The sequence below is a fragment of the Pelophylax lessonae genome (assembly GCF_965119305.1).
Source record: "Pelophylax lessonae genome assembly, chromosome: 10".
In the NCBI taxonomy this organism is placed as follows: domain Eukaryota; kingdom Metazoa; phylum Chordata; class Amphibia; order Anura; family Ranidae; genus Pelophylax; species Pelophylax lessonae.
In genome coordinates, this window is record NC_138777.1 from 160,629,802 (window position 1) to 160,654,868 (window position 25,067).

A 25,067-nucleotide genomic window follows, 5' to 3' on the forward strand; every position below is an offset into this window, starting at 1 on the left:
TCCATAAAGTACCAGTGCCCCCCTCTTTCTTCACAGAGCCTCAGTGCCCCCCCCCCCCACCCTTCCCCATTGAGCACCAGTGCTCCTTCTTTCTCCCTATTGGGGCTTTTTTTCTCTAAGTGACCACCAACGCTGACCATTTTCTTTCTTCCACTGCCCACCAACACTGGGCTTTTTCTCCTCCTGCTGACCATCAATGCTGGGCATTTTTTCATCCCACCAACCACAGACACCAAACATCTTTCCTTTCTGCTGACCAGCAATATAAGGGGTACAATGACTTATGCTGCTGATCACTGCACTGTATGCATTGTGTTGTGCATAACAAAGTTCTTATATATGTTACATACTCCTGACCAGAGTGTTTGTCTCAACTGTTGCTGGTTGTTAAAGTGAAACTAAAGTCCCACTGTTAAAAAAAAAACTGTGAGTAGGCAGCTTTATATTGCAGAAGAGACAAGCACTGTCTCTTCTGCAATAAAATTCCCTTTACCTGCCTGCTCACCGTCTCCTCTGGCACTGTAAACTGAGCTGTGCATGTGGTCCGATCTCCAAGTGCCGGGATAATGGCCTCTGGCGCATGTGCAACAGTGACATCATCCCCTGCTGGCCAATGAAGACCGGCACTCAAAAGAAGTTGGACAGGTAAGTATGGAGGCTTTAGTTCTGCTTTAAGTAGTTTCCAACTATTTAAATAAAGTTCTTCTTTAGGCAAGGTTCAGACAAAGTGTTAGCTTTTTGACTATGTTTTTTTTTTCTTTTTAAGCTAATCTTTCAGGTTTAGGTTGTGTGTGAACCTCTCACTTATGGTACAGTAGTTAAAGAGTATTTTGTGGCTGCAAGGACTGTGGCACTTGTGTGTAGTGTGCACCACTAGTACGCTTTTACCATATTTAAGCATGTTCCTTAATGCCACTCCCTATAGTCGGTGGAATTTGGCTATACCCACTATTCACCATGCACATTATTAATATTATTATTATTAAGGATTTCTATAGCGCCAGCAGTTTACGCAGCGCTTTACAATATTAGAGGGAGACAGTACATTTCAATACAATAAAATACAAGAGGATTAAGTGGGCCCTGCTCAGAAGAGCTTACAATCTAATGCACATATGCTTACTCTGTTCTAGGATGTCCATCTTTCTCAACTTCTGATGTAGGAAGGTGTGCATCATGCAAATCTGTTTTTTTTTTTTTTTTAATCTGTTTATTTTGTCTTTATAGCTTGACTTTCTCCCTCTTGTTCCAGAAGTCTGCAATAAATAGTTTGGGGATGTGATTTTGTGGGTGTGGCTATAAATTGGGGTTTGGTTTTTTTGTATGTAGTTTAAAAGTAGGTGTGGTCAGGAGGGTACCGCTGGAATTCATTTTGAAAACCTTATTTTTAACTCTCTGGGCAGAGACACATAGCACACAGCTTGTCCTGCATGGCACTTATCATCTTGCCAGAGATAGCCAGATTTAACCAGAAAACAACAGGCACTACTGGTGGAGCCAACATGTTACTTTCACTAGACAATCACTTTGTATCCTCTAATGACACCAGCTCAATCCATAGCTCCCAACTGTCCCTGATTTTGAGGGACTGGCCCTGATTTGGAACAATGTCCCTTGTTCCTCTTCTTTTGTCCCTCAATTTGGTCTGATCTATACAGTTGTATATAAAATGCTTATTTTTCTTTCAAAAGTGTTTCCCAGTGCTAAACATTTTATCCAGTTTCTAAATGGCTGCATTTGTGCCTTTCAAAAGCCAGTACAAAGGAATAGTAGTGTTAGAAAAAAAAAAAAACACTGGTGGGTTTAACTAATTTTTTTTTTAGTATAACTCTCCATTAAGGGGGCATGGTAGGGTGTGTCCTATGCCTCCATACTTTTGATAATAGGTGTCCCTTGTGCCCATCTCAAAAAGCACTCTCCATTAAGGGGGCATGGTAGGGGATGTGTCCTATGCATCCATACTTTTGATAATAGGTGTCGCTTGTGCCCATCTCAAAAAGTTGGGAGGTATGTCAATCAAGTGCCCAGGATTTACCCAAAGCCAGTTGCAGCTAAGACGAGATTCCTATACAGAGTCTAGCTAGACCCACCACTTATACAGTACATAAAGCTCCTGTCATCTTTTCACACTTCCAATTTGTAATTACAAACTCTTACATAGGATCGCTTATGAAAAATTTGTTCACACACAATTAATGTTAGACTTTCCAGAACTGTATGATTCATAAAGGATCAGAGAACAGTTCAAGGATAATGCCGAGATAAATGCCACCAAATCACTATGCAATGCTGCCATCTTGTGGATCCGTGGAAAGTCTTCTAATAAGGTTGCAGCATGGCCTAAAATGTTTTATGCACATGTGGATGAGACTAATGTAAAGCAATTCTGTCATTAAAAACAAACTGTCAATAAAAGCTTTTCCTGCAAAGAATATAGTAAATTATTACCTCCCTGAAAGCCTGTGCCATTGAACATCACTATAGGGAAGAGGAATCGCCACCTAAAGTCACTTCAAAACCAACAATTCTGGGACTGTACAATTCCAGGTCCCCACTTCGCTCAATGATTCCCCCTGCTAATCCCAGCATACCTCCAGGATATAGTAGAGATTACTTATCATTAAAGTGGAGTTTGGCAGAGTGTGCTGCAGGAGAGGTAAGCATTATCTTTTGCAGAGAAACATTTACTCCCAGTTTGATTTTAATGACGGAATGCCTTTAAACTATTACTTTCATTGGGATCTATAATAGAATGCCTTTCCATAGGAATTATCTGTGCCTGCTCATAAGTAACGGACTGGCCAGAGGGTTTGTAAGAGGGGCTGTGTGGAATCCCTGTGGGCCACTCAATGTGGATCTGGCAAGAATGTGGACAGAGGAGTGCTGGGAGGTAAATTAACCACTTTCCCACCGGAGGATTTTGCTGTCTTACGTCTGGGCCACTTTTTGTGATTCGGCACTGTGCGACTTTAACTGACAATTGCGCGGTCATGCGACACTGTACCCAAACGAAACTTACGTCCTTTTTTTCCCACAAACAGAGCTTTCTTTTGGTGGTATTTGATCACCTGTGCAAATTTTACTTTTTGCGCTATAAACAAAAAAATAGTGTAAATTTTGAAAAAATAACAGTATTTTTCACATTTTTTTATATGAAATCCCCCCCCCCCCCCAAAAAAAAATGTAGAAATCAAAATTTTTTTACATTTTTGGCCAATTTGTTTTCTGCTACCTATGTTTGGTAAAAAAAATCACAATAAGCGTATTTTGATTGGTTACCGCAAAAGTTATTGCGTTTACTAACTAAGGGAAATATTTATGTCATTTTTGGTGTTTTTTTTTTAACGAGTAATGGCGGTGATCTGTGATTTTTTTTGCGGGACTGCGACATTGCGGCGGACAGATCGGACCCTTGACTGACATTTTTGACACTTTTGGGGTTACCAGTGACATTACCACAGTAATCAGTGCTATAAATATGCACTGTTACTGTAAAAATGACACTGGCAGGGAAGGGGTTAATTTTATTGGAGAGGGAGGGGTTAATGTATGCCTGGTGCTTACTGACATGTGTGGGGGGAGGTGACTGAGTGACACAGGGACAGATCGCAGGTTCAGCTATGCTGAACCCTGCAATCTGACCCTGCCTGTCACTTAGGAGATCTGCCCGCTCTGTTTACACAAGCGGGCGGATCTCCAGGCTCGATTCCCCGACGATCGGGGAAGAGCAGCGGTGATCGCCGCTGCTCCTCCCCTGGCCCGACTCCCGCTGTGACTGAATACAGCGGGAGCGAGCCTCCGGCCGGCGCGCGCGCCGCCGAGAAGGGGGAGTGTCTGGCGACGTAGGTCTACGTCGCCAGACGATAACGAACCACTTTGCCGCAGTAGAGCTCTAGTGAGCAGTGGCAAAGTGGTTAAAGGTTAGCAGTTAGGATATCTTGGATGTTATTTAAAAAAACGTGCTTCCATTTATAGCTAAATTATTTAGTATATGTACATAGGGGAGGACATATACACACTAGCAAAAAGGATTGAATAGTTCAAGGGAACACAGCTATGAGTTTGTGGTCTTGACTTGGTCTCCAAACTCCCCAGATCTCAATCCAATTAAGCATCTGTGGAATGTGCTGGAAAAGCAAGTCTGATCCATGGAGGCTCCACCTTGCAACTTACTGGACCTAAAGGATCTGCTACTAATACACTATATAGTCAAAAGTATTGGGACACCTGCCTTTACACACACACACATGAACTTTAACCACTTAAGCCCCGGAGGATTTGGCTGCTAAAGGACCAGGGGTTTTTTTGCGATTTTTTACTGCGTGACTTTAATGGACAATTGCGCGGTCGTGCGACGCTGTACCTAAACGAATTTGACGTCCTTTTTTTCCCACAAACAGAGCTTTCTTTTGGTGGTATTTGATCACCTGTGCGATTTTTTGATCACGCGCTATAAACAAAAAAAGAGCGTAAATTTTGCAAAAATAACAATATTTTTCACATTTTTTTATATGAAATTCCCCAAAAAAAAAAGTAAAAATCAAAATTTTTTAACATTTTTCGGCCAATTTGTTTTATGCTACCTATGTTTGGTAAAAAAAATCGCAAAAAGCGTATTTTGATTGGTTTGCGCAAAAGTTATCGCGTTTACTAACAAAGAGAAAGATTTTTGTCATTTTTGGTGTTTTTTTTTTTAACGCGTAATGGCGGCGATCTGCGATTTTTTTTTCGGTACTGCGACATTGCGGCGGACAGATCGGACCCTTGACTGACATTTTTGACACTTTTGGGGTTACCAGTGACATTACTGCAGTAATCAGTGCTATACATATGCACTGTTACTGCAAAAATGACACTGGCAGGGAAGGGGTTAACTTTATTGGGAAGGGAGGGGTTAAGTGTGTCCTAGGGGCGTGCTTTCTACTGTGTAGGGACATTGCTATTGGTGTAAAAGCAAAGATCAACCGTTCTACATAGTAGAACGGTCAGATCTTTACTTTTACACAGGGAGAACTGACAGGCAGCTTGTTTACACAAGCTGCTCTGTCTTTCTCCCTTCACAGGAGCGATCGTAGTGTGGCCGGCGGACATCGAGTCCGCCGGTCACACGCACTGACTTGCCTGTGAACGAGCCGCGGCGGGCGCGCGCCTCGGCGGGCGCGCGCCCGCTCGCTATAGGCTCGCAAGTCAGTGACAGGCGAGTGACGTACCGATACGTCACTCTGCCTGGCCGGGGCTGACCGCCGCAGTATATAGTCGTGCGGCGGTCGGCAACCGGTTAATGGCATCTTTGTCTTGGTCCATAGGGTTCAATATTGAGTTGCTTCAACTCTTCTAGGAAGGCTTTCTACAAGGTGTAGGGATGTGTCTATGGGAATGTTTCACCATTCTTCCAGAAGCGCATTTGTGAGGTCAGGCACTGATGTTGGATGAGAAGACCTGGCTCGCAGTCTCTGCTTTAATTCATCCCAAAGATGTTCTATTGGGTTGTGGTCAGGACTCTGTGCAAGCCAATCAAGTTTCTCCTCCCCAAATTTGCTCATCCATGTCTTTATGGACCTTGCTTTGTGCACTGGTCCAAATCATTTGGTGGAGAGGGAATTATGGTGTGGGGTTGTTTTTCAAGGGTTGGGCTTGGCCCCTTAGTTCCAGTAAAGGGAACTGTTAAATCAGAATACCAAGACATTCTGAACAATTTCATGTTCCCAACTTTGTGGGAACAGTTTGAGGATGTCCCCTTCCTGTTACAACATGACTGCGCACCAGTGCACAAAGCAATGTCCATAAAGACATGGATGAGCGAGTATGGATTGGAGGAACGTAAAGCGTGGAACTTCCGCTTTAAATAGTCCTAACCCCCTGACATGCCACATTTGGCATGTCATTTTTTTTGGGGGGGGGGAGCGGGTACCTAGTTTTGACATGTACCCGCTCCCACTTCCGCTCGGAGCGCCGCGGCGCCCTGAGCGGAAGTTCTCCTCTCTCCCTCCCTCCCTGCAATCTTCTGGGACATGTCAGAGGTCCCAGAAGATTGCCGGCCAATCACGACGCATAGCGCAACTCGTGCATGCGCAGTGCGTACCCGGCTGTGAAGCCGCAAATTGTCACAGCCGGGTGCCCACATCAGTGATGCCGGCGCCGCGGAGCAGAGAGGGAGAAGACGGCGCATCGCTGGACCGTGGGACAGGTGAGTGGGCGGTTAGGCTGGAACTCCGCTTTAACTGGCCTGCACAGAGTCCTAACCTCAAGCTCCCCCGCCAGAACACTCCAGTCAGCGCTCTCAGCCATTGGCTGACAACAGTGATCGGATGCCCCTTCGTCAGAAGTCAGACATCGCCCAAAATTCGACCTGTGTGTATGGCCCTTTCGGCTGGAAAATTATATCGACCAGCACAGAACCTGTCCTGATAAATTTGACAAAATCTGGGCTCCATGGCTAGACACACAGGGACTCAGTCCACTAGAGCAAGTAACTCAAAGGAATTCATTTACTAAAACTGGAGAGTGCAAAATTTGGTGCAGCTCTGCATGGTAGCCAATCGGCTTCTAACTCCAGCTTGTTCAATTAAGCTTTGACAAAAAAGTCTGGAAGTTGATTGGTTTCTATGCAGAGCTGCACCAGATTTTGCACTCTCCAGTTTTAGTAAATCATCTCCACTGACTTCTTTAACTAGTCAGGTCCTCTTGTGAGGGTGTTATTCCATGCTATTTATAAGTATGTAATAGCTGCTGTAAATGGAGGACTGTGCTTCTTTTTATGGGGGTAGCTCATCATTTGTTACCAGATGTGATACTATGCGATCGATTTACTAAAGGCAAACAGACTTTGCACTTTGCAAAGTGCAATTGCACTCTGCAAGAGCAGTTGCTCCAGAGCTTAGTAAATGAGCAAAAGCTCTGCTGATTTCCATCATCCAATCATGTGCAAGCAAAAAAGAATTATTTTTTAAATTTTCCTTGCACATGATTGGGTATTCTTTACAAAGTGAAGCTTTACCTCATTTACTATGCACAGAGTGCAGCTTTGCAAAATCCTCAGTCTATTTGTCTTTAGTAAATCAACCCATGGTGATGCACAGTGTCTTTATTTTTCAACGAACCATTATTGCTGACTGTATACACTTAGGGCTCTTTCACACGGAGCGGACCGCATTGCGATCCGCTCCGGCACTTTTTTTTTTTCTTTTCTATGCACGGAGTGGATGACACAAGTGTCATCCGCTCCGTATGTCCGCATATCATCCCATCCATTTGCGGTCTATGTCTATGGGCATTGCGGATGTCAGCGGATGACACCGCTGACATCCGATTTTGCATCCGTTCCGTTTTTTAAACAGAAGAAAAATAGGGTTCAGTTTCATTCCAAAAAACGGAACAGAACTGAAAGGACGAAAATCGTATGTCAGCGGACGGTATTCCGCTGACATCCGCAACGCCATTGACATACATTATGTCCGTATATCATCCGCAAAAAAATACGATGATATACGGACATGCGGAACACCCGTGTGAAAGGGCCCTTACTATTTGGCCTGGAATTTTACCGTGTTAATCTTTCAATAAACTTCTTGATTAAAAAAAAAAAATACATATATATGGCTGTAAAAAAAATGTTGCTTGTTCTCTTTCTAATCATTGCCACGGGTAGGCCCTGTTGTAGTCTTACGCAGACTTGTATAAAGTACTCGAAATTTCTACTTGAGTAAAAGTACAAGTGCTCGATCAAAAAGTGACTTAAGTAGAAGTGGAAGTGCTCGCAGAAAAAGTTACTTAAGTAGAAGTACTAAAGTATTCAACATTTTTTTTACTTAAGTATTGCAAGTAGTTTTTTCAAAAAATTTGCTACTTAAGTACTAAAAGTAAAAAGTACCAGTAGTTTTGAAAAAAAAATTCTACTCAAGTACTGAAAGTAGAAGTACAAGTACTGTGTTATGTAGTTATTAAAGAAAGAAGTAAAAAGTTTGAACATCATATTGTTTTTTATTATTTCAAATGATTAACCTGTGTTTGTTAGTAGTTTCTTGATGCACTTTAAGCGCTGTAGCACCATTTATTTGTTTGTTTCATATTTTCTTTTTATTGGAAAGATTTGGTATAGCAGCTTTTATTATACACAGACTTTATTTTCGTATGCGCTGATTTACAAATGACATTATACAGATTGTTTTGAGCTTTATGCAACCTGCCATCTACTGTTCTGGCAGTGGTAATTTTTTTAAAAGTAACGAGTAACTATGCAGCACAAAAAAAAAATACTTGAGTAGAAGTATCGAAATCATCGAAAAAATGTAGTGAAGTAAAAGTAGAAGTAGGAGAAAAAAATTCTACTCTAGGAAAGTACAGATACCGCATTTCGGTACTTAAGTACAGTACTTAAGTAGTTCTACTTCGTTACTATACATCTCTGGTCTTACGATTTCCTGGCATCTAGAGTCAGCTGCCAGACTCAGCATCTCTTAGAAGAAGTCTCTATGGACATTTAACCGAGCAAAGAAAAAAAAAGGTTTCCTTCTGTAGTGAAGTCAGGTATTCTAATATAAAATTTGCCCTGTAGGAGCCTTGAAATGAAGCATATATTACACAACTTACTTCAGACAATCCAAAAGCCTTTTTGTGATATTCTCTGATCACAATTCTGGTCATGCTGTGGCTTTCAGAACAAGAGTGCCTTGAATTGTACAGACTATTCAAAGAGAATACTGTATATGTCCCGGCATTTAGCAGATCTGCAGAAGATCAGAGAATACTTCATTTCCTTTCATTTCCTGTCACATCCCCAGGACACAATGTAAATAGATATCTTCCCAGTGCAACAGACTGCAAATAAACGCAAAGAAAACCTGATAGGGGGTTTAAACCATTCATGTTCTATCGAAAACTAGAAAAAAATTCTCTATGCATACACTAACTCTGATTCCGTTTTATCAAGTTAGATAGACATACTCTGCTCACCCAACTAATCCAATTCACAATGCTAACAAATTACAAAGCCATCCACAACTTAGCCCCCAGCTACATCACTAGCCTAGTCTCAAAATACCAACCTTATTGTTCTCTTTGTTCCTCTTAAGACCTCTTAAGATAGATACGAATTATCCATTTTAGTTGTTTTTTTCTGATAAACTTCCGGGTCGTCAGTAACTTCCGATCATGCGCGGTCTTTCGTAGCTGATTTTTCCCGGACGTACTGCATGCACATTAAACGAAAATTGGTCGTGCTGAAGACGGCCGAAAAAAGTTTTGGTGTTTGTCCCTCCATTTTTTTTCGTTGAAAATGTCGGGATCGGCTGCTGAAAGTTGTGTACACACTAGGCGAAAATCGGACGATTTCACATCGGGCGGGAATTTTCGGCAGATTTTCTACTAGTGTGTACCCTGCTTTACTCTCTAGCTCCCTTGTCACCTCCTCCCATGCTCACCTTCAGGACTTTTCCAGAGCTTCTCCAATCCTAAGGAACTCCCTACCCCAATTAGTCCGATTATCTCCTACTTTGTTTGCTTTTAGACAATCCCTGAAAACCCTCCTCTTCAGAGAAGCCTTCGCCCAACAACTGTACTGTTATTTTTCTCCATCAGTTCATCCTCCACAGTTACTACCTTTTACATCACTTGACCCTCCCTCCTAGATTGTAAGCTATAACGAATAGGGCCCTCTGATTCCTCCTGTATTGAATTGTATTGTAACTGTACTGTCTGCCCTCATGTTCTAGGGTAGTGATGGGGAACCTTGGCACCCCAGATGTTTTGGAACTACATTTCCCATGATGCTCAACTACACTGCAGAGTGCATGAGCATCATGGGAAATGTAGTTCCAAAAGATATGGGGTGCCAAGGTTCCCCATCACTGTTCTAGGGTGCTATATAAATTCTGTATAATATTAATATTACAAGTGTAGCACCCACCTAGGTAGGTGCTAGGTAGGTAAAGCATAGTATCTCCATCTGCTTATCAGGGGAGCCTGATTCATAGTTAGGCCTGTTGCATGTGTCCATGTGTGATTCATCTGGCCTGAGGGAGTGTCCCCACTGTATCCAATAGGGGAGCATGTTGGACAGTGGAGGAAACCCAGCCAGTGACACACAGGCTTTTGTAACTATCCCAGTGGGTTGGAACAAAATGTGGTGCATGCTGGGATATGTTATAAAAGCCAAGGGCACGTGTGACAGGGGGTCTTTGGGCAGAAAGCCAGATACCAGAAGGAGGGTGACATTCGTCTCTCCTTCTGCTGCTATGGATGGTGGTCACAGGTGGTCGGACTTGTGAGCGAGGAGTGTGGGGCTAAGCCAGGAGGTCCAGGAAAGCAGACTAGTGGAGTTGGAGGCAGAGCAGCCTTGGGAAAAAAAAAAGTGTCCGTGAGTACCGGGAAGCTTGCCAGGGGTCTGCCCAGAAAGGGGACCACTCCAGTGTGACCACCATCCACAGCAGCAGAAGGAGAGACAAATGTCACCCTTCTTCTGGGACCTGGCTTCCCGCCCAAAGACCCCCTGTCACATGTGCCCTTGGCTTTTAGAACATATCCCAGGATGCACCACTGTTTGTGCCAACCCACTGGGATAGTTACAAAAGCCTGTGTGTCATTGGCTGGGCTTTCTCCACTGTCCAACAGGCTCCCTTATTGCATACAGTGGGGACACTCCCTCAGCCCAAATGAATCACACCCTGGACACATGCAACAGGCCTAACTATGAATCAGGCTCCCCTGATAAGCAGATGGAGATACTGGGCATTACCTACCTAGCACCTACCTAGAAGGGTGCTACACTTGTAATATTAAAATTATACAGGATTCATATAGCACCCTAGAACATGAGGGCAGACAGTACAGTTACAATACAATTCAATACAGGAGGAATTGGAGGGCCCTGCTCGTTATAGCTTACAATCTAGGAGGGAGGGTCAAGTGATGCAAAAGGTAGTAACTGTGGAGGATAAGCTGATGGAGAAAAATAAAATACAGTTGATAGGTAAAAAATTCTCTGAAGAGGAGGGTTTTCAGGGATTGTCTAAAAGCAAACAAAGTAGGGGGTGCCAAGTTAGAACCTTGAAGAGTAATTCAAGCAGGAACACATTATCTATCTTCACTTCAGTGGCCAGGTGAAGCAGCGGCCTTGCCGCACACTACAGATAGTTGTCCTCAAGATTGTGCATAGTTCAAAGTTGGAGTATCCCACTCATCCCTTCTCCCATCCCAGTTCCAAATAAAAACACAAAAACCAACATCCCCTGAATTGATTATTGACTAATCAAAGACTTTCAATGCTATTTGTCTGCTATCAGTTGCTAAGAGTAACCCAGGGGAATCCAGAAAGTGTAATTCTCAGCAGTCCTCTAGGGGGCAGTGCTACACAAGCATTATAAATTATTTAAATTGGGTTTACAATTTTATCTAATTAAAAATTGAAATTGGTGAAACATCATTTGGAAATGCCAGTATTCTGGAAATGTTTACTGTTAAAGGTATAATAAAGTTGATTGAAGTAGTTTTAGTGTAATTGCAAGAACACAGCTGTGCACTGTCAGTGATACTTTTTTCGTTTTCAGGACAAGCTTTTAGGATACACCCACTTCTGCTAGGATACAGGCCATATAAAACAGGTGCCCACAATAACAAAATTGCTTTGGCCATACTGGCTCCCAGTAGCTACTGATGACACATAGGCGATTCTGCTGCTAGTGACAATTTTCCAGGGGCAGGATCACCTTAAAGCAGGGGTCTTCAAACTATGGCCCTCCAGTTGTTCGGGAACTACAATTCCCATCATGCCTGGTCATGTCTGTGAATGTCAGAGTTTACCAATGCTTTATGGGACGTGTAGTTTGGCAACAGCTGGAGGGCCGTAGTTTGAGGATCCCTGCCTTAAAGGCTGCCTATGGAATTGCTCCCTCTGTAGCCACACACACCAGGTTTTCTGTCATTGGCCCAAATGTTGCTGAATTTCAATAGCTAGTGATGCGAGTAACGGCTCACTGCCTTAGCTACAGAGCAAGCAATTCCACAGGGACAAAAATCTTAGCAATTCTGCTGCTATAGATTTTGGCAGATTGTCAGCAGCAGAGTCACCTGTGTGTCATCAGCCTTAGTGTAAATTAGAAACTGTAATAGTGCATGGCTTATTCATATTTTCATATTGTATGGTCTCGGTTAATGGTTCTCAACCTCCTGCCAGGCCCTGGTTTATTGGTTGCTATGACAGCTAGAGTTTGGCTACTGGAGTAGATGTGGGGGGGGCACAGCTCTGCAGGGATGTGCTGTGCTGCATGCTCACAAACTCCTGGATTGGGGGTGTAGATGCGTAGGTCCATCTGGTCAGCTCTGGCTGCCCGGGGCACCTGATGGTCTCAGCAAAGCAATGCATAACTGCAGAAAAGATGGTAAGTTGACAGGTAAGCAGGGAATCTGCTGCTGGTAGGCACTCACTTTCACATTCTCTTTTTTGGTTCTTAATATTTATTGCTGTAGCAGCACACTCGACCTGAAAACCTTTCTTTGTATGTCAGTGAAATCCTTAAATGTAAGAGCATAATCAACCTGTTGGGAATGTGCTTGTTAAGACTGATGACTGGAGTTTCTACAGTGGGCAGGGACCATTTAGCAATAAACTCCCTTTCAAATTAAAAAAAAAGATCCTTCAGATTGTCAGTAGGGATCCATGATTTTATAGTCAGTCCAAATAGAGAAATGTTTTAAATACCCTGTGTACTGAAAAGGTCATTGTAGCTGTAGGAACTCCAAAAGACTCCATGTCTAAAAGTGCAGGCTGATCCCCCAACTGCAGGGTAGAATGTAGTACATCATCAAGTTAGAAACAGATTGCTTAATTAATTGTGCAAAAAAACAATGAAAATTCCAAAGTGGATATAGTGGGTCTTGTAGACACAGGGGAGGTCTCATCCTCATGTGGTAGACCCTAAAAATACTCCAATTAAGATGACTCTTTAAAAATAGCAGTCCCAGGATCTTATAGGCATTGGTTCTTTCTGGGGATACTGTGAAATCGCCCTTAGTTGCAGCAGAAGAGTATGGGCTGAAGTAACCTGATGTAGCAGGACTGTCCTCTGTAGGTCTTTGAAAAGGTAATTTGTGAAGCAGAAAAAAAAAACAATATTTTTCACATTCTGCTACATGACATTCTCAAAAAAAAAAATTAAAAAATCAAAATTTTTTAACATTTTAGGCCAATTTGTTTTCTGCTACATATTTTTGGTAAAAAAAAAAAAAAAAATCGCAATAAGCGTATTTTGATTGGTTTGCGCAAAGGTTATTGCCTCTACTAACTACGGGAAAGATTTATGTCATTTTTATTGTTTTTTTTTTTACTAGTAGTGGCTGCGATCTGCGATTTTTTTGCGGGACTGTGACATTTTGGCGGACAGATCAGACCCCTAACTGACATTTTTGACACTTTTGGGGGTACTAGTGACATTACTACAGTAATCAGTGCTAAAAATATGCACTGTTATTGTAATAATGCCATTGGCAGGGAAGGGGTTAAGCCTGTGGGTGATCAAGGGGTTAAATGTGAGCCTAGGGGAGTGATTCTAACTGTGGTGGGGCGTGGCTTCTGAAATTACCATAGAGACATGTGATCCTATATAGAAGGATCACATGGGCTCTATGACCATTCCAGGGAGAAGAACGGTCAGCTGTGTTTACAACAGCTGACTGTTCTCTCTCAGCGGGGAACGATCGTGGGTGTCAGGCGGCAATCGGAGCTCGCCCCCTAGCTAGATCTACATCGGTTTGCGCAGGAGAGCCAACCTGCCGCAGTAAAAAGGCGGTGGGTGGTCGGGAAGCGGTTACGTTTCTGGACTGATTCTAAAATAAAATAAAAACTGAGTAGCAGTTGTCAAACGTTTTGTAGTATTCACCCAAATCACACCCTCCCTGGTCTACAGGGCTGTAAGGCCATGGAAACTCAGCAGCCTGTAAAGCGTCTGCAGGCTGGGCCCTCTTGCTAAAATGGATGGAACCCGAAACTGCCATTTCTATAATCTGTCAAATAAAAGTAAGTGATTGTTTATTTTATATTTTTTTACCTGTGTGTGTTACATAGTTGGTCAGGTTAAAAGAGGAAACAACTCCATATAGTTCAACCAATAAAAAAATAAAAAAAAAGAGGAACAGATAACCTCCATATACACTATCCTATACCCACAGTTGTTCCAGAGGAAAACCAAAAAAAAACCCAATAAAGCAGGACCCTGTTTGCTTTGGGGTTATTACCTATAAATGTTCATATCCAGTTATAGCGTTGCCTTTTCAGTATTATATGGATGATCAAAGGGTTCAGAATGGCCACAAACATTATGACAAACGTACTTACCTTGACCATGACTTGAAAACAAATGATATTTTATCTCTGATCACCAGGCATGGTTTCAGTACAATGTTTTTAGCACTATATAAGTACACACACACAAAAACCACAAAAAAATGTTTTATTTTGAAAAAGATTAACACTTTGAGCTGAAGTTGAACTTTTACAGTTTTATCCCTCCATTATAGATTTTACCAATGTGTTGTTCACATGGCAAAGTGCGTTTCATGTAAAACGTATATAATCATGTAAATCAAATACCTCGCTTTGCTTTTTCATCATGGCTGATGAGGAATATGATTAACATTGGAAACGTTAGGCACCTGTCCAACTTTTGTGACATTTACAATTACAATAAAGCTGGTTTATGGCAGGGAACATCTTTCCCAACTGGGATACAAGTGAGAGGTAGTCTTTAGTTATAGTAAAGGTCAAAGTTAAACATTTACATTTCTGTAAAATAACAAAAGTCAGATGTAAATTCTGTGTATATCTTGATTTAAAGACAAGATAACTGATGCATATGGTAGACATTTTCCTAAAATGAGAATCCTTTTAGATTGAAGGCCTAAGGCGTAATACTTCTAATAGTTTACCTTGCAAGTGGCATTTTGGCATCATGTTTCCGGAATTGAGAGTTATACTTTCCAATTAGAACTGAAACCACGCACATATCACCACCTTTGCATGAGATATGTTGTCATTTACGCTATATATGCCTTTTATACAATGCCTATAAAGTTCTATAGAAACACTGGAGTGAACATACATAAGAAAAAGGCACGGAAATCAATCCGTGTCATTATTCATTTTAGAAAAATTGTGCAAACATAGAAACAGATTTCTATTCAAACATTCATAATAACTGATTAAAGAGAAGATTTATGGAACAATCTCCAGAGGTTTCTCAGCATAGAACAAACCCCAGCGCTGATCTCCTAAACTGCAGCGATGAAGTTTTTCCTTCCAACCATCAATGATGTAGTTGTAGTCGTCTTCAGAAAAACTCTGTAAAGGAAAATGAAAAACTCAGCCGCTTTGGATTTTCTGCGAAATAGTGAATACATTTTTTTCTAGGCTTTCAGTCAGGTTTATTATACCTCTATGAATTCCTGCTTGATTTCCTGTGTCTTTGTGAGTTCCTTATTCAGAACTTGTACAAACTGTTCAGTCCGATTCTGAGCTTGTACTTTTACAAATCCAACCTTCTCTAGGAACTGTAGGGAGAAAAATAATTTAAACGTAAAGATCTGGATTCATTTGTGTCATAATTTTACTTTACGGCATTGAAACTTACCAAAAGAACCGCTATCATGAATAACTATGAGTTAATATATGTCATGTTAGTATTTTTATTCTTTTTTATTTTTTTATTTCTATGTTTGGGATTTCCAGATTTACACATAGGGCAAGTACTATAGCATAAGTCCCCGTTCACACTGGGGCGACTTGTCAGGCGATTTGGTCGCCTGACAGGTCGCCTGCCATAGAGAAGCTGTGGACCCGTTCTAATAGGAGCGACACAAGTCGCTCCAACTTAGAAAAAGGGTCCGGAGCTTCTTTGGGGTGACCTGGTGCGACCTGCATTGACTTCAATGTTATGAAGTCCGTGCCAGCCGCTCCGAGGTCGCGGTGCGAGCTGTGCCCCGCGACCTGTTAGGTCGCCCCAGTGTGAACGGGGCCTAAGTGAGTGAAACAACTTGGGGAAAACTTTGATCCTCCATTCACACTTGAGTGTAGCTTAGAAACACAGAAGAGTGACGACAGAAAAAGACAAGGGGTCTTTTTGTTTGTTTTTTTTAATTTATATGTTGCTTTTTGTTACTTTTTTGTCTGAGTATAGATCTATGTTTATCCCAAGCATATCCACTTACTATGGAAAATAATGTGTAAATATACACTAAGACCGCATTCAAACTGAAGCGGCAAGACTTCGGGGGCGACTTCACAAGTCACGTGCACCGCGACTTCGGCACGACTTCGGCGTGACTTGCACGGACTTCATATAATGAATGTCTATGCAAGTCGCTCCGAGGTCGCCCCGAAGTAGTACAGGACCCTTTTTCTAAGTCGGAGCGACTTGTGTCGCTCCTATTAGAACAGGTCCTGTAGCACTGCTTGGACCGCGACTTGTCAGGCTGACAAGTCGCCTGACAAGTCGCGGTAGTGTGAATGGAGCCTAAAGCAGTTGCACACTGGAAAAGAGATGATCGAGTGATAATACAATAATATATGACAACTTCCCTGGGTCCTGTGTAACGCCACTACGTCATTTCCGGTCCGTGAAGCGCAGTTGGAACGCAGAATGGCGTTCTGGAACTCTAGCCAGTTGTTATACTTTGACATGTAAGTTACTACAATTTTTAATAAAACGAAATACTAAACCATAAGCCTCCCTACATTCTATTTACTTATGCTGGATACCTGAAAACCATGCTGACTAACGAATGGATTATAGTGGACCCACAAAGGGCTATCTGGATCTTGGAACCGCGCTCATTGTTGAGTGATTTATGGCGGGATACCATAGATATGCCAAACCCCAAAGGGGGTATCTGGTAAGTGGGCTGTGCATGAGGTGGAGGAAAGGACATACCCACTGAATGGATGTCAATGAATGATACCTACCCACCATTACTAATAATATAAACATTAAAAGCACTTTACATTATTGAATACTATTTATTTATTCACCACGGACTTTCACGATTCACCAAAATATGAATTTATTTATTTATATTTATAATGGTAATTCTATCTATTTGCACTTATTGGATTGATATTTATTTATTTGAGAGCGGTCCCGTATCAAATTAATTACATATTCACTTACTGTTGACTGTCTCCCTACCTCTGCTGGAAGTCTATTCTAAGCATCAACTACTCTTTCAGTAAAATAATACTTTCTAAGATTAGTTGTGAGATTTAGGCCTCATGCACACTGGACGATTTTACAGTTGCTGTTTTGGGCGTCAGACATTTTTTTTCTGCAGCCAATAAACTCCCCAGCATGTTATCCTATGTGTCCATGCACACATAGGCTGTTATCAGCAGTTTTCTACAGGGGCGTTTTCTGGCTGGAAAATAACCCAGAACTAGTGTGTTTTGAGAGAAGTTTTTCAGCTGTAAAAATGCTCTAACTCTTATAAAAGCTTAAAAACGCAAAAAAAACGCGGCTATTCTGCGTTTATCCATGTATTTGAGACATAAGCTTTTGTGGGAGTATAGTTTTGCTAAAAAAAAAAAAAAATCTAAAAAACGCTACAGCTGAAAAAAGCTGAAAAACTCCTTCTACAGCTACAGCTTTCTACTGACATTTTGAGAATGTCCAGTGTGTATGAGGCTGTATTCCTGCTTTAACTCTTCCGTATTCCAGCTTTAACTCTTCTGGGAAGGCTGTCCACAAGGTTTAGGAGTGTGTCTATGGGAATAGGGCAAACATTGGGGAATAGATCTGCCACAAATAAATCATTAAAGACATGTCCAGCTGTCTCCATCCCTAATAACATAGAGCAAAAAAGGAGAGAAAAGTGGGACTTTAAATGAGTTCAGCTGAACATATATAATTTTTATTTGATGTATAATATGTATGGCCTGAAAGATCTCAGAAATCGAGAATCAATCGGTAATTAGATGTTAGGTAAATAATTAATTATATGGGACATGACAGATATGGCTCTCAATAAGACTAGCCAAAACATTATTAATTGAGCGAATACATGTAGAAATGACATATCTAAAACTAAAATTCATAAATAAACGATTTATTGTGACAACAGATATTCCATGGGTGCTCAGTCTACCAACATATAAAGTTGATATACAAACTTTAATGTGACCCAGAAAATGGGGACCACTAGGACGTTGACACAAGTAACAATCCAATATTACATTCACAATCTAGAATATGACATATACAAATCCTCATCTCAAATAATGTACACAGAATATAAGCAGTATATAAATAAGGATAAATACATTAATAATAGATCCATGAAGATGATATATACAGAACAGATTCGTTAAAGGACTGGAATTTTCTTGAAGACATGATCTTAGAATGAACGGAGATTTGATGAATATTTATGATTAAAATACTTGTAAGCTCGACGCGTTTCGTGGCTCTACGTCCACTCATCAGGAGCATAAGGAGAATAGTGTGTATTGATTGTGTATCTGAAAAAGTGAATATATATTATACCAAAGTATTAATATTGCAAAAAGGGGAAGAGAAAGAGGGGAAGAAAAATAAAAATAGTTATATATAGGAAAGTATGGAGTAAACACTTACTGAAGTGATGTAATACCTCCAAACAATCCACTTTTAGAGAGGAGGTTTTAGGAAACGAGCCGGGAGAAGCCTGACCCGGGGCTGAGGCATGGACCACATCCACTATAATGGGAGCGAGCAGCAGGGAGGTATGAGCCAAAGTTGAAGATAGGGGGACATAGAGTTGAGCTGTAGTTTTTCTCATCAAAGATTGACATAGTGGAAACTCCAAAGTCAATGAGATCTGAAATCATATATACTAAATTACACTGCATTCAGTTAAAATCTTTCTTGTCAGAGAAGAAACTGATGTTCCTAAAGAGACTGATATTTGCCAGATACAGAGAAAACTCTGTTCAAAAATAAGAGCAGAGGAGCAAAGCCAAAAGGAGAAGTCTCTGTTTAAAGATGAGAGGACCAGGGTGAGACATCAAAATAGATCCCAGAGATATACGTGTATCAGAAAGTATTAGTCAATCAGAGAGGGTACCAGGAAGAGTGGAAAAACTGGATAGATATCTTCACCAAAGGAAAAGTAAAAAACAGGAATAAACGGCAAGGAAAAATGATGAGAAATAAATATTAAGTGAAGAAATGTGATATACAACCAGTATAGGGGATGTGAAAAATATAAGTGCAAACAGGGGTTGATTAGAAAGCCATAATAAGGCATATGTCATAGACTAATTTATGCCGTGAATCTACTAGTTATGTATGCAATTGGTGAACAAGGTAGACCCACATGTGATATAAAAATAAAAATAAAGAAGAATCACCAGAGTGCAGTGGTAAAAAAGAAAGGATGAATGAGGTGAAGCCCGAAGTGAATGAGACAACACAGATTATTATAGTTGTGTGTACAAATAGTAAACCCAAATATGTTATAAATTAACAATCACCTGAATAGTATATCCAGAGAAGGTGGAGTGATGCCCAAAGTGAGTGAGGAAGCGCAGTTATAAGCGTGGGTGTATGAAAGTAATAGTGAGGCGTCCCAAAAACACGGGGGGGAAAAAAAAAAAAAAAAAGAAGATATATTAATAAATGAACCAGAAAGTCATGGGTAACATATACAGAGAGTCACCGAAATCCAGTGTGAAAAAGAATAAAGACTAGATACCATAGTAAGTATGGAGGCTCTAGTAAAGTCCAAGGGTGTCCTAAATATGTGATAAATCATATACAGACAGCAAAGAAAATTCCATGCAATAGGGATGACGGTTGTATTAGCAGATCGTAGGCTTAATTACCGCAGATAGGATATATAAATACATCACCGAGGTCCAGTGTAACGATAAAAGATAAGTTCATGACCAGCCTGCAAGTCCCAGAGTATGGATGTGAACCACGCCAACGCTATGTTGGCGTCGGATATATGAGGGCGGAAAACAGGACCTCCCATATCCGGTCAAAGGACCGGATGTTGGTCGGATAGATCCGCCTCCGATCGCAGATGGATATCGGCAGCCATAGTAACGCGGCGTCAAATAGACGCCGCCTAGCTCGCCCGCTATGCATAGCGCCGATGGTAGGAGCATAGCCCCGCCCCCAGCCTGGGTGTAAAAACAGAGGCAGACTCGGGGAAGGGGCGGCTAAAAGTACCATCGCAGCCCCGGGAAAAGGAAAACCGGGCTGCAACCATGACCTCCAAATTAGAGTGGGGATGAATATCTAATCAGAAATTATAAAAATATATATAGTAGCTGAAAATAAAGGGCAATATTATGTATGTGATAGAAGAAAATACTATAAGAAGTAGAAATAAAAGAAATAAATATATTAGGTAGAATATATATTGATAAGCAGAAAAATTAATGATTGATGAATGTAGGGAACATAGGTGGCAGACCTATATAACGGGTGTCTTCCACCCAGAAAATCTAATAGGGCAAACATTGGGGAATAGATCTGCCACAAATAAATCATTAAAGACATGTCCAGCTGTCTCCATCCCTAATAACATAGAGCAAAAAAGGAGAGAAAAGTGGGACTTTAAATGAGTTCAGCTGAACATATATAATTTTTATTTGATGTATAATATGTATGGCCTGAAAGATCTCAGAAATCGAGAATCAATCGGTAATTAGATGTTAGGTAAATAATTAATTATATGGGACATGACAGATATGGCTCTCAATAAGACTAGCCAAAACATTATTAATTGAGCGAATACATGTAGAAATGACATATCTAAAACTAAAATTCATAAATAAACGATTTATTGTGACAACAGATATTCCATGGGTGCTCAGTCTACCAACATATAAAGTTGATATACAAACTTTAATGTGACCCAGAAAATGGGGACCACTAGGACGTTGACATAAGTAACAATCCAATATTACATTCACAATCTAGAATATGACATATACAAATCCTCATCTCAAATAATGTACACAGAATATAAGCAGTATATAAATAAGGATAAATACATTAATAATAGATCCATGAAGATGATATATACAGAACAGATTCGTTAAAGGACTGGAATTTTCTTGAAGACATGATCTTAGAATGAACGGAGATTTGATGAATATTTATGATTAAAATACTTGTAAGCTCGACGCGTTTCGTGGCTCTACGTCCACTCATCAGGAGCATAAGGAGAATAGTGTGTATTGATTGTGTATCTGAAAAAGTGAATATATATTATACCAAAGTATTAATATTGCAAAAAGGGGAAGAGAAAGAGGGGAAGAAAAATAAAAATAGTTATATATAGGAAAGTATGGAGTAAACACTTACTGAAGTGATGTAATACCTCCAAACAATCCACTTTTAGAGAGGAGGTTTTAGGAAACGAGCCGGGAGAAGCCTGACCCGGGGCTGAGGCATGGACCACATCCACTATAATGGGAGCGAGCAGCAGGGAGGTATGAGCCAAAGTTGAAGATAGGGGGACATAGAGTTGAGCTGTAGTTTTTCTCATCAAAGATTGACATAGTGGAAACTCCAAAGTCAATGAGATCTGAAATCATATATACTAAATTACACTGCATTCAGTTAAAATCTTTCTTGTCAGAGAAGAAACTGATGTTCCTAAAGAGACTGATATTTGCCAGATACAGAGAAAACTCTGTTCAAAAATAAGAGCAGAGGAGCAAAGCCAAAAGGAGAAGTCTCTGTTTAAAGATGAGAGGACCAGGGTGAGACATCAAAATAGATCCCAGAGATATACGTGTATCAGAAAGTATTAGTCAATCAGAGAGGGTACCAGGAAGAGTGGAAAAAACTGGATAGATATCTTCACCAAAGGAAAAGTAAAAAACAGGAATAAACGGCAAGGAAAAATGATGAGAAATAAATATTAAGTGAAGAAATGTGATATACAACCAGTATAGGGGATGTGAAAAATATAAGTGCAAACAGGGGTTGATTAGAAAGCCATAATAAGGCATATGTCATAGACTAATTTATGCCGTGAATCTACTAGTTATGTATGCAATTGGTGAACAGGGTAGACCCACATGTGATATAAAAATAAAAATAAAGAAGAATCACCAGAGTGCAGTGGTAAAAAAGAAAGGATGAATGAGGTGAAGCCCGAAGTGAATGAGACAACACAGATTATTATAGTTGTGTGTACAAATAGTAAACCCAAATATGTTATAAATTAACAATCACCTGAATAGTATATCCAGAGAAGGTGGAGTGATGCCCAAAGTGAGTGAGGAAGCGCAGTTATAAGCGTGGGTGTATGAAAGTAATAGTGAGGCGTCCCAAAAACACGGGGGGGAAAAAAAAAAAAAAAAAAAAGAAGATATATTAATAAATGAACCAGAAAGTCATGGGTAACATATACAGAGAGTCACCGAAATCCAGTGTGAAAAAGAATAAAGACTAGATACCATAGTAAGTATGGAGGCTCTAGTAAAGTCCAAGGGTGTCCTAAAGATGTGATAAATCATATACAGACAGCAAAGAAAATTCCATGCAATAGGGATGACGGTTGTATTAGCAGATCGTAGGCTTAATTACCGCAGATAGGATATATAAATACATCACCGAGGTCCAGTGTAACGATAAAAGATAAGTTCATGACCAGCCTGCAAGTCCCAGAGTATGGATGTGAACCACGCCAACGCTATGTTGGCGTCGGATATATGAGGGCGGAAAACAGGACCTCCCATATCCGGTCAAAGGACCGGATGTTGGTCGGATAGATCCGCCTCCGATCGCAGATGGATATCGGCAGCCATAGCAACGCGGCGTCAAATAGACGCCGCCTAGCTCGCCCGCTATGCATAGCGCCGATGGTAGGAGCATAGCCCCGCCCCCAGCCTGGGTGTAAAAACAGAGGCAGACTCGGGGAAGGGGCGGCTAAAAGTACCATCGCAGCCCCGGGAAAAGGAAAACCGGGCTGCAACCATGACCTCCAAATTAGAGTGGGGATGAATATCTAATCAGAAATTATAAAAATATATATAGTAGCTGAAAATAAAGGGCAATATTATGTATGTGATAGAAGAAAATACTATAAGAAGTAGAAATAAAAGAAATAAATATATTAGGTAGAATATATATTGATAAGCAGAAAAATTAATGATTGATGAATGTAGGGAACATAGGTGGCAGACCTATATAACGGGTGTCTTCCACCCAGAAAATCTAATAGGGCAAACATTGGGGAATAGATCTGCCACAAATAAATCATTAAAGACATGTCCAGCTGTCTCCATCCCTAATAACATAGAGCAAAAAAGGAGAGAAAAGTGGGACTTTAAATGAGTTCAGCTGAACATATATAATTTTTATTTGATGTATAATATGTATGGCCTAAAAGATCTCAGAAATCTAGAATCAATCGGTAATTAGATGTTAGGTAAATAATTAATTATATGGGACATGACAGATATGGCTCTCAATAAGACTAGCCAAAACATTATTAATTGAGCGAATACATGTAGAAATGACATATCTAAAACTAAAATTCATAAATAAACGATTTATTGTGACAACAGATATTCCATGGGTGCTCAGTCTACCAACATATAAAGTTGATATACAAACTTTAATGTGACCCAGAAAATGGGGACCACTAGGACGTTGACACAAGTAACAATCCAATATTACATTCACAATCTAGAATATGACATATACAAATCCTCATCTCAAATAATGTACACAGAATATAAGCAGTATATAAATAAGGATAAATACATTAATAATAGATCCATGAAGATGATATATACAGAACAGATTCGTTAAAGGACTGGAATTTTCTTGAAGACATGATCTTAGAATGAACGGAGATTTGATGAATATTTATGATTAAAATACTTGTACGCTCGACGCGTTTCGTGGCTCTACGTCCACTCATCAGGAGCATAAGGAGAATAGTGTGTATTGATTGTGTATCTGAAAAAGTGAATATATATTATACCAAAGTATTAATATTGCAAAAAGGGGAAGAGAAAGAGGGGAAGAAAAATAAAAATAGTTATATATAGGAAAGTATGGAGTAAACACTTACTGAAGTGATGTAATACCTCCAAACAATCCACTTTTAGAGAGGAGGTTTTAGGAAACGAGCCGGGAGAAGCCTGACCCGGGGCTGAGGCATGGACCACATCCACTATAATGGGAGCGAGCAGCAGGGAGGTATGAGCCAAAGTTGAAGATAGGGGGACATAGAGTTGAGCTGTAGTTTTTCTCATCAAAGATTGACATAGTGGAAACTCCAAAGTCAATGAGATCTGAAATCATATATACTAAATTACACTGCATTCAGTTAAAATCTTTCTTGTCAGAGAAGAAACTGATGTTCCTAAAGAGACTGATATTTGCCAGATACAGAGAAAACTCTGTTCAAAAATAAGAGCAGAGGAGCAAAGCCAAAAGGAGAAGTCTCTGTTTAAAGATGAGAGGACCAGGGTGAGACATCAAAATAGATCCCAGAGATATACGTGTATCAGAAAGTATTAGTCAATCAGAGAGGGTACCAGGAAGAGTGGAAAAACTGGATAGATATCTTCACCAAAGGAAAAGTAAAAAACAGGAATAAACGGCAAGGAAAAATGATGAGAAATAAATATTAAGTGAAGAAATGTGATATACAACCAGTATAGGGGATGTGAAAAATATAAGTGCAAACAGGGGTTGATTAGAAAGCCATAATAAGGCATATGTCATAGACTAATTTATGCCGTGAATCTACTAGTTATGTATGCAATTGGTGAACAGGGTAGACCCACATGTGATATAAAAATAAAAATAAAGAAGAATCACCAGAGTGCAGTGGTAAAAAAGAAAGGATGAATGAGGTGAAGCCCGAAGTGAATGAGACAACACAGATTATTATAGTTGTGTGTACAAATAGTAAACCCAAATATGTTATAAATTAACAATCACCTGAATAGTATATCCAGAGAAGGTGGAGTGATGCCCAAAGTGAGTGAGGAAGCGCAGTTATAAGCGTGGGTGTATGAAAGTAATAGTGAGGCGTCCCAAAAACACGGGGGGGAAAAAAAAAAAAAA

General features: G+C 40.5%; 1 protein-coding gene across 1 annotated transcript in view; it reads right to left on the minus strand.

Annotated features, from left to right (window-relative positions):
- Positions 1-15,146: 15,146 nt before the first annotated feature.
- LOC309565810 (uncharacterized protein) overlaps positions 15,147-25,067 on the minus strand; it is a 78,473-nt gene continuing 68,552 nt past the window's right edge. The window contains exons 11-12 of the mRNA XM_082270814.1: positions 15,421-15,537; positions 15,147-15,328 (exon numbers count right to left, since the gene is read on the minus strand). Of these exons, the coding sequence (XP_082126940.1) occupies positions 15,203-15,328; positions 15,421-15,537 (243 nt within the window). The 3' untranslated portion in view covers positions 15,147-15,202. The remainder of the gene's footprint in view (positions 15,329-15,420; positions 15,538-25,067) is intronic.